Source organism: Stegostoma tigrinum, chromosome 21 (genome assembly GCF_030684315.1).
Source record: "Stegostoma tigrinum isolate sSteTig4 chromosome 21, sSteTig4.hap1, whole genome shotgun sequence".
NCBI lineage: Eukaryota > Metazoa > Chordata > Chondrichthyes > Orectolobiformes > Stegostomatidae > Stegostoma > Stegostoma tigrinum.
Window position 1 is genome coordinate 27,091,691 of NC_081374.1, and position 15,056 is coordinate 27,106,746.

Here is a 15,056-nt window from a genome sequence, read left to right on the forward strand (position 1 = left end):
GAACAGGTTTTTGTTCAAAACAGATACTCAAGTTGTTTGTCACTGAAACATACAGAATCATTGAGTCTTATAGAATGAAAGCAGACCCTTCGGGCCAACCAGTCCATGCCAAACATAATCCCAAACTAAACTAGCCTCACATGACTGCTTCTGGCTCATTCCTCCAACCTTCCTTATTCATGTACCTAAGCAAATGTCTTTTAAATGCTCTAAGTGTGCCCACATCAACCACTTCCAGAGTAAGTTAATTCCACACGTGAACCATCCCGTAAATAATTTGTCCCTCATGTCTTCTTTAATTCTCTTTCCTCTCACCTTGAGAATATGCCACCTAGTCTTAAAGCCCTCCATCCTAGGGAAAAGATGCCTACGACTAACCCTATCTGTAACACTCATGATTTCATAAACCTCTAAGGTAACCTCTCAACTTCGTATGTTCCATGTGAATGCAGACATTCTTAAAATAGACCACGTTTATTGCACAAAAGTTGTGATCTTGATGTAGAATACAGTTTAGGAAGATCTTAGCACAAACAGCAAAACAAAGTTTCAACCCCATTTCTCCAACACTGTTACAGAGCTTCATTCAGAAAGATATGTCCTATCTCACCTCTAGGTTTCTACTCAATCTTGACCTTCTAGATCTTTTCTTCTGTGGAATGTAGAGACAATTTTCTAATTCCTTTCTATACCTGTAGGCATGAGGGCCTTTTGTGATTCTGAGGATCTAAATTTGCTCAGTCTCAACCGGAAAACTACTACACAAACTCCTTAGGCTTACAGTTTTAGACAAGACACCCCCACTGAAGTAACAGAGATGAACACAGCAGGCCAAGCAGGAAAGCTGACATTTTGGGCCTGGACCCTTCTTCAGAAACGGGGGAAGAGGAAGGGGGTTCTGAAATAAATAGACAGAGGGGAGCAGCAGATAGAAGATGGATAAAGGAGAAGTTAGGTGGAGACGACTGGTCTGTCTCCTCTCCGCCTATCTTCTCCTTTATCCATCTTCTATCCAGCCCCCCTCTCTCCCTATTTATTTCATAAGCCCCTTCCCCATTTCTGGGGGGGGGGGGGGGGGGGGTCCAGGCCCAAAACGTCAGCTTTCCTGCTCGGCCAGCTGTGTTTATCCAACTCGACACCTTGTTATCTCAGATACTCCGGCATCTGCAGTTCCTACTATCTCTCACCTCCACTGAAGTGGCTGGTTTCTTGTTTGTTTTTAATCCAACAAGCCGATTCTTCTGAAGTTAAAACAAAACTAATGGATTTGTTTTCATTACCTTGCCTGCCATAAAATTACAAGCATAAAGCATCTTATCCAGGGGCTCACCGATGTTCTTGGGTTCGACAGAAGTTCTCCAAAGCTCGTGACTGCAATCCCATTGTGTCTTATCAATGATGTCCATTCATCAAAATTTCAGATTGACTTTCTAACCTTGGGGGAAATAAAATCAAAATACTTCTGCCTCTATTTTAAAGTCTTGCATCATGTCAGCATGCACCTGGGCTAAAAATTACACTCGCAGTTACAATCAGTCAGCCTTACAATCTGGCTCACCTACACACAACCTACATATATTCATATGCAGGGCTCTGTCTCTTGCTCCTCTTTCACTTTAAAGAAAGATGTAGTCAGTAACTAATTTCTGCTGCATTCTCTACAGCACTAGTATGGCCAGAGTCCACTTGCCAATCAACACTGCTTTCTCATGCAGAGTAAGTTGCTCTTCCTTTGGAAATTTGCTATTCCTCCTTAACCTCACACAACCTGTTCATCTTCTCTCCCACCTAATTGACCAATCCCCATCATTCCCTACCTACATTCACCTATCACCAACCTTTCCCAGCTCCATCCCTAATCTCTATTTATTTCAGCTCCGTTCCCCCTCCCCATTTCTGAAAGTGTCCCAAAATAGAAGAATCATATGACAAAGCTTCAACAGCATTTTTCTTCCAGCAATAAACAAGTACTCAACACCAGTCATCCTGATGGCCACCTGTGTGTGTGGCTGCATCACACTGTGCATAGACCCCGAGTCGTCAAAGTACTGAGGTTCGCCCTGCCCCTGGTGTTTCAAAGGATGGGACTGGCCTCAGCGACGCAGAAGGCTCAGGGTAACTGGTCCATTCCATAATTGCTAGTCCTTCATGGGAAAATTTGTGAAGAAAAACACCTTAGCCACAGGTCTTCAAAGTTATTTGGCAGAATGACTCATCACCAGAGCTTTCCAACAAACACAAAGGCATCGCTTCACTGGTGGTGAGAAGAGCACCACCTGTCAGATACTTCCTGTATGCCAAGACACTACGTCACCACACACTATCCTCAAAACGGCTGCGAGGATGTAAAGACCGTCACACATCATCTTTTAACACATACCTTTGCAAAGGAAGTCGGGAGAGTGATGCAGCAGTTTTCGTCAAGGTACATTCCGAGCAGCACCATGGTGCAGGACTCTGTGCTCTATGGTTTGTTCCCCAGTCAACTCGTTGAAAGACACTCTGGTCTGCTCAAAACTTGTTTATCTTCCAGAGCAAGGAGTTGATGTTGACCGAGTGTTACAGACTGGCATATTCCAAAGCCCGGGAATGTGCGCTATGGGATGCAGTAAAGATTGGGCAACTGCCAAAAAGGCGTAGTTGGAAAAGCACTTAAAGCCTTCCTGCTGAAATTAAATGAGGGGGTCCATTCAATTATCAAACTCTCCCAGTGCTTCAAATGTGTAAATATAGTCTTAAGTAAGAAATACCTTTGGATTGGTTTATTCTCCAGATGTAAAGACTATACCGAATCGAAACACTCTAGAAACTATGTATGTAAATTTTTTTTTATGAATAATGTATATTTTTGAAATAAAATAAAGCAGTAATAGAACCACATTTTGAAGGACAACAAGCAATTACCATAGTTAACTGACTATATTGCTCAGTAAAGCACATTATCAAAATCTTTTATTTCCTCCTTCTCTGACCCACAAAACAAAAATACATTCCTGTCCATCCTGGGCCTCCTCCAGTGTCACAATAACACCAGCAAACTGGAGGAGCAGCACCTCATATTCCACCTCGGGAGCCTAATGCCTAAAGGCCTAAACATGGATTTTACTAGTTACAAAATCTTCCACCCCCAGCCACATCCACACCTCCTTAACATGACACAACTTGTCCATCTTCTCTCCCACCTATCCACCCCACTGACCAATCCCCACCACTCCCTACCTACATTCACCTATCACCAACCACCTACCTTCCCCAGCCCCATCCATCATCTCTATTTATTGATCTCTGTTCCCCCTCCCCATTTCTGAAAGTGTCCCAACCTGAAACATCAACTTTCCTACTCCTTTCATACTACCTAGCCTGCTGTGTTCCTCCAGCTCCATACTGTTATCCTCTAACTCCAGCATCTGCAGCTCTTGGTATCTCTACACTGATTTTTTGTTTTCTAAACTAGTTCAAATGTAAGCACCAAAATTAGGCAACTTAACCATAGTTATCATTATTCAAAGTTGATACATCTGACTCATCATAACTGGATAGAGAAATAATGTAGATCTTGAAAGGTTGCCAAGAAAGCAAAAAGGTCTAGATTTTGGGGATTCTTTATTTAATAACAAGGCTCTCGCTTTTTTCCTATTGTAACTATTTGCACGAGCGCAATCTACTTATGCATTAATAAATGCATCGCTTTAGATAAAAAGATATTAGCAAGTTAAAAAAATTGTATTTCAAAAAAAATGAAACAGACAATGCAGTTTGTAACATTAAAACAAAAGGATCCAAAATCTCTCAAACATATTTAAAAGACAGACTTTTCTGGTGTCATAATTAGTCTAAAAAAGGCCAGAGCTCACAGTGTTAGAAGTCAGAATTAGATAGACTATAACAGTATTACAACCATAAGGCATATCTATCTCATGGACAGAGAATTGAATTAATATACAAACTCTTCTCGCCTCTCTCTTTTGTTAAAAAGGTACAATCAAGTTACAAACATACAATTGAGCAGAAGAACCAATGCAGCCCTTTAAGCCTACTCCACCATACAATAAAATCACGACTAATGTTTGCATACCAAATTCAATACTTCTATCTATCTGCAACACCCATGAACTCTCATGCCCATCAAGAATCTAACTTCATCTTGAAATATTTAGCAGCCTGACATCTACCACCTGAGACAAAGTTCAAAAGTCCTAGAACTCTGAAAACATTTTCCCTTCATCATTTCTCATTTTTCCCCACATATTCCATCTGCCACGCAAGTGAGCTTATGAAATCCTATCTATATCAGACTCTGTTATACCATCTTTGCAACACTGCTGTATCACCTTTTCGCAACCATACCTTTAAACCTATCGCCTGTCATTGATGTATATTGCAGAAAATTGAGAAAACCGAGCACAGACCTTTGCAAATCTCAAACTTTTCAATTTGAGGAAAAACAATTTATGCATACTATTGCCTACTAGCCAATCTTTTATCCATACAGCTACGTTACCTCCTATGCCAAAAGGTCCTACTTTGTGCAATAATCTTAGTGAACTGTAATATCTTGGCCTCAAATCACCAAGTTCTGAAGTACAGGCAGACCCTAGATTGTAAACAGAGTCCACTTGCAAGTCGACTTGTAGGCATGTGGGTTACAGGGATGGGGTGGGTCTAGGTGGTTTGCTCTTTGAAGGGTCCGTGCTGACGCGATGGACCAAATGGCCTCTCTCTGCACCGTAGGGATTCTACGTGCATCACTGACAGAATCAGGAGAATTTATAACGGGGAGTACAGTAATAGCAAAGAAGCTAAATGATTGTCACTGACGTAGATGCAAGAAATTTCCCAGAAGAGATCCAAGTGGCCACCAAGATTGCGGATTTGAAAGAAATTAGCATCAGTAAAATTACTGTACTGAAGAAATTAATGACACTGAAAGTTGATAAGTCTCCAGGGATTGATATCCTACATCCCAGGATGTTGAAACTGGTAGATATATAGTCGATGAATTGACAATTATTTTCCAAAATTCTATAATTCCTGGAATGCTTGCTGCAGATTGGAAAGTATCAAAATATCACTGCACTATTTAAGTGCATGTCAGCCTTATCATCAAGGACACCTAGATTCCCTTGTAGATCTCGATTTTTCAACTTCCTATGTTTTAAGAAATAATATGCACATCTCAGCTCTTACCAAAGTGGATAACCTCACATTTCCAAATATTTCAACGCCCATTCACTATTTAAGTGAATGAGAGCAAATACAGAACTAGAGACCTATTAGCTTTACATTAGTAGTTGGGAAAATGCTAGTGTCTATTGTAAAGACCACCATAAATAGACATTTGGAAGATAATGATTGGACATCGTGAGCATCGGTGTGTGAATAGGAAATCACGTTTGACACACTTGAAGTTTTCTGAAGAGGTTACTAACAAAATTGATAAAGGACTGCTGATGCACGGTGGGGTCTACTTAAGTTTCTGTTAACAGTCCTCCACAGCAGACTGGTTAGAAAAGTTAACACATTGGATAGGAGGTAATGTACTGGCATGCACTACGGGTTATCTAACAAGCTGGAAACAGTGGGAATAAATGGGTCATTCTCACATTGGCAGTTGTGGCTAGTAGGGTATCACAAGGATTAGAACCACGGCGTTAGCTATTCACAACAAGTGTCAATGATTTGCGGGCAAGAATCAAATAAAATGCTTTGTATCATCTGCAAATTTGGAAGCAAGAGAATGTGCATTGTAAGCAAATTGGAAAGCAGTTTCAGAAGAATTTGCGCAAGCTTAAGTGAATGGGCAGGTGAAATATTTGGAAAAGTGTGAGGTCATCCATTTTGGTAGGAGCTACGGACGTGCAGAATATTTCTTGAGATATAGGAAGTTGATAAATGGAGATCTGCAAGGGAATCTAGGCGCACCATATGCAGGTGCAGCAAACTTCTAGGAAAGTGAATGTTAATAATAAAACGTTAGCCCTTATTTCAAGATTTGAGTTCAGGAGTACTGAAGTCTTCCTTCAATTGTACAGGAGCTTGTTTGGACTGCAGCTGGAATAACGTGCATTTTTAGTCTCCTTATCTCAGAAATGACACTTTTGCACTCTAAGGCTGTAAGGGTTCATCAGACCTTTTTCCTGGAATGGTGGGTTTGTCCAATGAAGAAATTTTGCACAAACTGGCTTTGAAATCTCTAGCGTTGACTAATGAGAGGTGATCACACTGGCACTTAAATTAGTAAAAGGAATAGATTATAGATTCAGGCAAGATGATTGGGGATCTAGAGCCAGGGGATACAGTTTGAAAATAAAAGGGAGATGCCAGATGACAGCTTCTTTTCCTCAGAACCTTTAAAATTATGTACCACAGAGGGATCTGGAAGTTCAGTATTTGAGAACAGCAAAGCCAGAGATTTATAGATTTGTGGCGACCAATGATATACAAGGTTATGGGGGTGAGATGGATAAAAGGCATTAAAGTATTCAAACAGCCATTATCATATTTAAATGGTCATGCTGGCTTCATAGGTTGAATGGCCTACACCTGTTCTTGTGACCCAGTGAATCACATATAAAAAGCAAATAATATTAGGATGGAGTGAAAGAAAGTGCTTCAGCAAAATGGCTCTTCAGATAGAATCAAACTCTAACAAAACATTGATACCTGCGTTGGATTTTCAGTCGTATTCATGTGTAATGTATATAATTGCCAATTGAGAATTCTCAATGGCTCAGAAGTGGATGCTGATATTTCCTGTTACATGTAAGACAATTCATTATTAAAATAATGCAAAAAGACAGAAATCCACCATTAACAAATTAGTAAGTCAAAAAGAAATTGTTGGCATTCATTAATTCCACTGGCCAATAACAATCACATTCAGGTCAGAAATTTCCACATGAATATATGGATTCGGAATATAGATACCAAGGAGGAATTTTGACGCGATCGAATGTATGGCCAAACTTTTCTATTGCTTTCAAAATAATGATTCTGCAAACAAAGCTGGATTTGGCCACTGCTCATTGACTGTAACACTGAAAAAAGGAAAATCATTTGTACAGTAAGGGAAAACCATTTCAAGAACTTGCAGCTACCGTCATGCAAATCAAGATACCACAGCAAACGCATTGGGTATTTAAGGTAACAATTGCATAGAATAATTTCAAAATGCTTTGAAGCAATAAAGTGCGAAAGATATGTACTGAAATAATTATATATAATTGTGCAGTAGGAAAACTATCCTATTTGCACAAAAATCCCACAAACATTCAAACAAATTGATTATTTTGTTAATGATTTGGTTGAAGGATTAAATATTAACCAAACTAGGAAGCATTTACTCTGCAAATAATGTTGAGGCTTCTTCCATTCACCCAAGTGTCACGTGAGCCAAAAGACATTTTCCCACAGTACAGAATTCCCTAACCACTAAACTGTGGGTAGCTGTTGTTAAATTACGTGATTTTGCCTCTAGATTTAAAACCGCTTGAAACCATAATCTACTGATTTGGAAGCAAGTGTTAACACAGACTAGATTGACACCATAGCCTTGTACATTTATCTATGTTTGCGCATCGTATCCTGTCTGATGCTTCAATAGAGGTAAGGGTGAAACCACAAGAGAGACAAAGTGAAAAATCCCCTTTCACTGCATTTCTCATGAGGATGAGCAGAATATTTATGAAGTAGAAGTCTTCAAATCTAATCCCCGCAATTAATTCCACTGTCATATTACATCTGCTTTGCCATCCAATGAACCATCACTTCTGGATCAAAGGATAGCAAGGTAGCTTTTATATGATCCATCAAAGCCATTTATTTCTACCTGCCATCAATTCCAGTCTGAAAACCACTGTCCAGGGCCATTCCAGTGTCACTGCTAGGCTTAGGTTTGTTCCAATCCCTTACGGCTGGTCTCTGGTTTTTCATATGAACAACTCACCAAAATATTCAAGGCCCTGTATCCTATCACAGTGATCTTGGATCATTCTAATACTTGTGTTATTGAAAAAATAGAGTCAGCTATAAAGGGTGTAATACCAGAGCATTCAGAAATATATTTTTTTTTTAAATTTAGAAAGGGAATTAGGAGGACAAAGAAGAGCTATGAGATATCTATGCTAGGCAGGATCGAGGAATTCTCCAAGGTTTTTACAAGTATGTTAAAAAAGTAAGAAAAATTTACTTGGAAAAGAGAGTGGGATCGAGAGATCAAGGGGCCGACCCGTGCAAGCAGCCAGTGGACAAAGGTAAAGTCTTAATGAATATTTCTCATCTGTATTAGAGGAAGAAAAAGACAATGTAGTCAGATTTCAGTTGGATAAATTCCCAGGGTGCTATGGGAGGAAAGGGAGGAGATTGCTGAGGGTCTGGCATTTATTTTTAGCTCATCGCTGGTCACAGGCAAAGTACCAGATGACAGGAGGATGGCTAATATGGTTGCTTTGTTCAAGAAAGGCAGCAAGGCTATACTAGATACTTATAGACCAGTTAGTCCGGCATCAGTGGTAGAGAAATTGTAAAATATTCTGAAGGACATGGTAATCAATATTTGGACAGGTAAGGATTGATCGTGGATTTGAAGAGGGAAACCTGTCTGACTAATTTAATTTATTTTTTTGAAAGGTGACTAAATATTTTGATGATGATTGAGCAGCTGATGTGGTTTATGTTGACCTCAATAAGGCCTTTGACAAGGTTCCACATGGAGGACTGGTCCAAAAGATAAGCCACTATGTAATCCAAGGCAAACTGGATTCAAAACTGGCTTTCAAATAGGAGGCAACATGTGATGGAAGGGTTTTTTTTAAAATTGGCCACCTGTGACCAGTGTTGTGTCACAGGGATTGGTGCTGGGACCTTTGCTGCTTGTTATTCCCTTCACAACTGGATGGAATGTACTAATTATTAAGTTTACAGAATACATGGAAATTAATGATCTTCATAGTGAGGATGGTGGTCTCAGGCTAGAGTCTGATTTTGATCAGTTGGTAAACTGGGCAGAGCAACAGCAGGTAGAATTTATTTTTGATAAGTGCAAGGTGATGCATTATGCAATAAGAGAGCGATATACAAAATGAATAGTAAGTCCCTAGGGAGTACTGATGAACAAAGAGAAGGGTGTGATTTCACTGGGGAGTGCGCAGAAAAGATTCACCAGATTTCATAGGGAATATATCATATAAAATTAGGGAAGTTTCACTAAAACTATACAAAGCAAAGTAAGACCACAGCCCCTTGTCTAAGTAAAGGTGTACTGACAGTGGAGTTCACAGAAGGTTCACTCAGCTGATATCAGGTATGGAAGGACAGTCTTACGATGAGATGTCAAGTGGTTTAGACCTGCACTTATTGGAATGTAGAAGATTGAATGGCAACCACAACCTTATTGAAAGATCTAAGATTCTGACAGGTCTCAACAGGTTATTTGCAAAAAAGTAATTTTCCCTTGTGGGAGAATCCAGGGCCACAGCATACAATCTCAGAATAAGGGGTTGCATATTTAAGAGTACATGAAAGGAATTTCTTCTCTCAGTAGTCAATCTGTTGAATTCTTTACCACGGAGGCTTATCTAGGCTGGATTGTTAGTTTATTCAGGGTCGACAGACACATTTGTAATCAGTATGGGAATGTGGGGCTATGGAGAAAAGACAGGAAAGTAGTGTTAAGGATTATCAGATCAGCCATGATCGCAATGAATTGGGCAAATTGGCATAAGGAAGGACAAGGTATTAGAGGCTATGGCAGGCTTAAAGGCAGACAAATATCCAGGTGTGGATGAATTGCATCCCAGGTTGTTGTGGGAGACAAGAAAGGAGATTGCAGGGGCAGTTACACAAATTTTGAAGTCCTCTCTAGCCAGAAGACTGGAAACCAGCTAATTTGATTCTGATATTTAAGGAGGGTTGAAGAAATAAGCCAGGAGACTATTAAAGAAAGACGCTCCTGTTCAGAATTTTCTCCACTTGGCAAGGGAAGACCAGGGATGTGGATGAGGGTACTGCAGTTGATGTTTATTGTATGGATTGCAGCAAAATCTTTGATAAAGGTCCCACAAAGGAGACTTACAAAGAATGCAAATACACATGGAATAGAGGATAATTTGATGAAGTGGATTCAAAATTGGCTCTGTTGTCAGAGACAGAGGTCGACGATAGAAAGCTGCTTTGGTGACAGGAAGCCAGTGTCCAGCGGCATACCACAGGGGTCTGTACTGGTGTCCTATGTCATTTATAGAACTACAAATAATAGGTGATTGCATGGGGGTTGGATTAGTAAGTTTGTGGGCCATATAAAGATTGGTCAGGTAGTTAACGATGAGGTTGAGTACCCTAGGATACAAGATGTGAATGGGATGGTCAAATGGGCAGGTAAGTGACAGTTGGAATTCAACCCAGAAAGAGAGAGAAATGATACACCTTGGAAGGAGTAATTTGACAAGGAAGTATTCAGCGAACATCATGACATTCGGAAGTTCCATGGAACAAAGGGACTGTAGTGTATTTGTCATAGATCTCCAAAAACACAAGGAGCATGCTAGTAGGGTGGTGAAAAAGATTGGGTCATTTGCCTCTCTCAAGTGAGGCATTGATTACAAAATCAGAGAAGTCATGATGGAATTATGACATCAGTTATGAAGTTATGACTTTCTTTTTCAGTATTCTAGATACCGTCAGTACCAAGATGCTGTCTAATACAGGCCGATGACAACACACAAGATGTTTGTAATTTAATACCTCTTCTACAGGCCACAAAAGAAATTTAAGAAATAGCCCAATCCAGCTGCTATTTGGATCTTTGAGCAAGACTATCACTGACATTCTATCTGAAATTGCCCCCATACATCCAAATTCCCCATGTACAATGCGAATTGAATATACACAACAATTGAGCATCAGATCTCTGAGGCACAGAATTCCAAAGATATTTGATGACAGAAATTTTTGTCATATCCATTCTTAGTGGCATACTTATCTTGAAACTGTGTTTGTCATAGATTCCCCAGGCAAGGGAACATTGCTTCAACTTCTGTCCCTGAAGAATTTGTGTTTTCCAATTAAATCACCTCTCATTCTTCTATAACTCCATGGAATAAAGACCTAATCTAATCCTCACTGTACATCATACCAGAAGCGCTACACCAGAGATTTTCAGAACTGCCTGAAGAATTAGTAAGAAATGTTACAAACAAGGAGAAAGTAGAATAAGTGCTTTAGCAGCTTAGTGTGTGCAATAGTGACATAATTTTAAAAAACTCATGAAATATTGCAAAAACATGTAGATTTCTCTGCTGAAATTAGGATTATACAACTTAGTTTTCAGAATAAAAGTTTTGGACATGACAATTTCAATGGTGAAATAAAATTTAACCTTAAATATCAAAATGTCTACAAGACTGAATTTGTTTGTAATTACCATCAAGCCCAGCAGTGACAGAAGTTGAATTAGCATGCATACTCAAATGAGTCACTGATTTATATTTAATTAAAATATTAACAAAGATTAAATGCAGAGATCATAATTCTGAACAGCTTTTTGAATTTTATATAGGTTGTACTCTAACATTAAAATTTTTCTGCAGTGTCTGTGAATATTTACTGCAACATTTACATCCAAAGGAAACCAAGTGTGATGAGAGAAAACTACTGCTTAATCAATTGCTCTGCTTAACGCACTGCCGGTTTCCTGTCTCCTAAAAGACTTAACAATACTGATGACAGTATTTTGTTCCCACTTTTGTGGGGGAAAAAATGAATTAAATAGCACAGAAACATTTGGCTCAAATGAAATGCAGTTAAGCACTCAGGACAGAATCCTCAAAAGAAAAATCTTATTTCTTTTAAACTGAGGGTTGAAGCATTGATTCAACATTTCATTATTTCAGCAAAATAGTTTTACTGATGTTCGACTAAAAAAACCCATTTCAGGTTTAGAACAGGTCAAAATTAAGAACTACAGTGGCATGTAGCTCTACTTTCTAATTTCTTATTCCCTGAATTTCTTTTCACTTTCTAGTCTGCACTTTAAACTAACTCGTCATCTCAAAATAAGACTGCCAAGACCTATGATAACTAGGTGTGGGGCTGACATTTCGTCTAAGCCTGAAACATCAGCCTTCCTGCTCCTCTGATGCTGCTTGGCCTGCTGTGTTCATTCAGCTCTAATCTTGTTATCTCAGATTCTCCAGCATCTGCAGTTCCTACTATCTCTGTTAAGACCTATCATGGATTTTACTACATTTAATATATCCATGGATTTGCTGTACTGGCAAATGTGTATATGATAATAATAGCAAATAAATGTATGTGCATTCACCACAACACATCACAGCATCTCAGGGCATCATGGGCTGATTGCAAATGATGAAACAACATTACTAGACAAGCTGACTTATCAACTCACCAGTACCATCCAGCAATGTGACCCAAACACCACCACAAGCACATTAAACAGTACCCCAAGAAATGCCCTGCCAAATGGATATTGGATCCTTCAGCAGCTGTCACTCTGAAAAAAAACTACTTTAGATGGTGCTCATCATCATAACCAATTGTGTGAAAAGAAAGTAAGTGACTAACACAAATGAGATATCATGCAAAATCAATGCCACAGATAGAGAAGAAATCTAATTTGCAGGCAGAACTAATTTGTCATACTCTTTAATTTCAGTTAAACAATGCATTAGTTGCCCACAATTAGCTTCCCAATGTTGCAGTCAAAAAAATCACTTAAATTTTCGTATTTCCAAAATGAAAACACCCACGATCTGCTTCTGCACAGCGACTTGTTAAGTTTAAAATACTCAGTATTGACACCCAAGCTTCTCAAATCAGAGCGTTGGTAGAACATCAGGACTATTTCAGCCACTGACCCAAGCAGTGAAGGGTATTCTTTTACTTGCATGATGAATATTGTAGACAGATAGGCATCTATCGGAAGCGTAATGAAATCAATATTTGTGATGCTCAGCACTCGCGTTTACATATATATGCACATTTTCCATTTGTGTTTCTGTTTGTTCATAAGGAACCTTAGAGGGTCAACAATCTCAAACTTGACCAAATTTTGTCACTCATCTTTTCACATTTTTTCAATTGGTAGAAATGATCCACCTCATTTGTATAAGTCCTTCCGCAACACTACCCAACTCTGTAAGCATCTAGTTCCATACTCCAGCCGTCATTGCTGCAGTTAGGCTCCTATTGACCCCACAATTCTACTCCACTGCTAATGGTAGCATTTCATAGTTTTAAACAAAAGCCGTTAGCGAAGAATGTGAATTTAAGGCTCACGTTAGGTTGAAAAGGATCGCAAGATTCATATTTAATACTCATATACAAAAATAAGAAACTATCCAAATTGTGCAAATCATTAAGTTATAAACTGCTATCAAACTACTCGTTATTTCAGTACTGTGCCTATATGGCGAAGCAAGCTACAAAAGGGTCGAAAGCAATGCCGTTCAACAATAGAATTTAGTCAATAAAAGTATTCCCATGAAAATGAAACTTGCAACTATAAATGCAATAAAGAGCAATTATTGTGGTTAAGAGACAATCGCTGTATCGACTGAAAGGATTAGACATGCTATCAATATACCACAGGGTTTAGAATCAATCCACAAGGGAAACTGATCGGTTAAAATCCAATGGCTTTTCTTAATAAAAACCGGAATTAGAACTATACAGTAAACTTTCACTGCTGCTTTACCCCTTTTGTTGCACACGGTAGGCGGCCTCAACAGTGGAGAAAACCAATGCATCATGCAAAAAGTTACTGAGCAATTTGTTTTTGACTAGAGTTGAACACGTTTTGTCAAGCCCGCTTAAAGATTTTGCACACAGAAAACGTTAAAAAGTGCAATGCGTGCACCATAGCGTGCGGGAGTCCCAATGAAACAGACGCCAAACATCCTAATGGCTCATGAAGAAAGTGCGGGCCTAGCTAGGCCTGCAGGGGTGCACAGCTGGCAAGGCTGCTTGCAGCTCTTGCACAACTTTCCCACAACTTGGGGCAAAAACAGAAACCTGTGCGCGGCTCCGGGAAAAATTAAAATAATTGAAACCAGCGGCGGCACACGTACCAGACGGAGCCGTAAGCCCCAGATCCGACGGGAGAGAGGTTCTGGTATCTCTCCGGCACTTCCCAGATTGTCTTATTCAACTCTTGCTTGTAAAAGTGCGGCCTGACTCCTGACATTGTGCAGGGAGGCTGTTCTCCTCTCTTAGAAAAGGGGAGGGTCGGAGGTGGTTGAGGGAGGCGGGTGGACGGAGAGAGGAAGGGGAAGGCGTCAGGGTGCGGAGAGGAGTTGCTGCAAAGAAGAATTTAAAATTTTGAAAGAAACCGCCCGTTCCGTATCTCAAAAACGACTGACTTGAGGAGGTGGGCGGGGCTGTTATGTTACTCCTTTTTACAATCCCGATGTGGAGAAAGTAAAATCCATTCAAATGAAGTGGATCTGTAACATCAACACCCCCCACGGGGAATGGCATCTGACACCCGACGGCTCGAGCTGCTCCACTTCCCTCTTCGGACGCGCTGGCGTCATAGGCCCCGCCCACAGCCGCGCGCCCTTATGCGCGCGGTATGGTTCGGTCATTGCGTTATATCATTCGCCCACACCCCGGGCGTCGGCGGAGCGCGGATAGACGGGCACGCGGCTCCGTCCTCCCAACGGCCAGTGCTGTTGTTCGGCCTCATTCGTGCCTTTCCGTTTCGCTGCTCACTATCCTTCCGTTGTCGGCTGCTGTATATCGAACGCTTGCGTTTTAATAGAAACAAGAAGAAATTGCAGATGCTGGAATCCAACGTAGACAAACAGGAGGCTGGAAAAACATAGCCGGCCAGGCAGCATCTGGAGGAAAGGAGTAGTAACACAGAAAGCCAGGCAGTATAGTCTAACATGCCACTGACACTGTGGAGGTGCCGCTGAAAAATGATTTGTGGCAGAGACAGACAGACAGGCACAAGAGCACAAACGACGCATTGAGTTATTGCCCGCACAGGTGCAAAAGGATAGCTGTTAAGTTGTGAATTTTAAATCTGAGGCCGA

At 40.2% G+C, this 15,056-nt stretch overlaps 1 protein-coding gene across 2 annotated transcripts in view; it reads right to left on the minus strand.

Moving 5' to 3' along the window:
* The window catches only part of LOC125462623 (mitogen-activated protein kinase 14), a 68,811-nt gene extending 54,260 nt beyond the window's left edge, over positions 1 to 14,551 (minus strand). For both annotated transcript variants that reach the window (XM_048552839.2, XM_048552838.2), the window contains exon 1: positions 14,088 to 14,551. In XM_048552839.2, coding sequence (XP_048408796.1) covers positions 14,088 to 14,203 — 116 coding nt within the window. In that variant the 5' untranslated portion in view covers positions 14,204 to 14,551. The remainder of the gene's footprint in view (positions 1 to 14,087) is intronic.
* Positions 14,552 to 15,056: the final 505 nt, after the last annotated feature.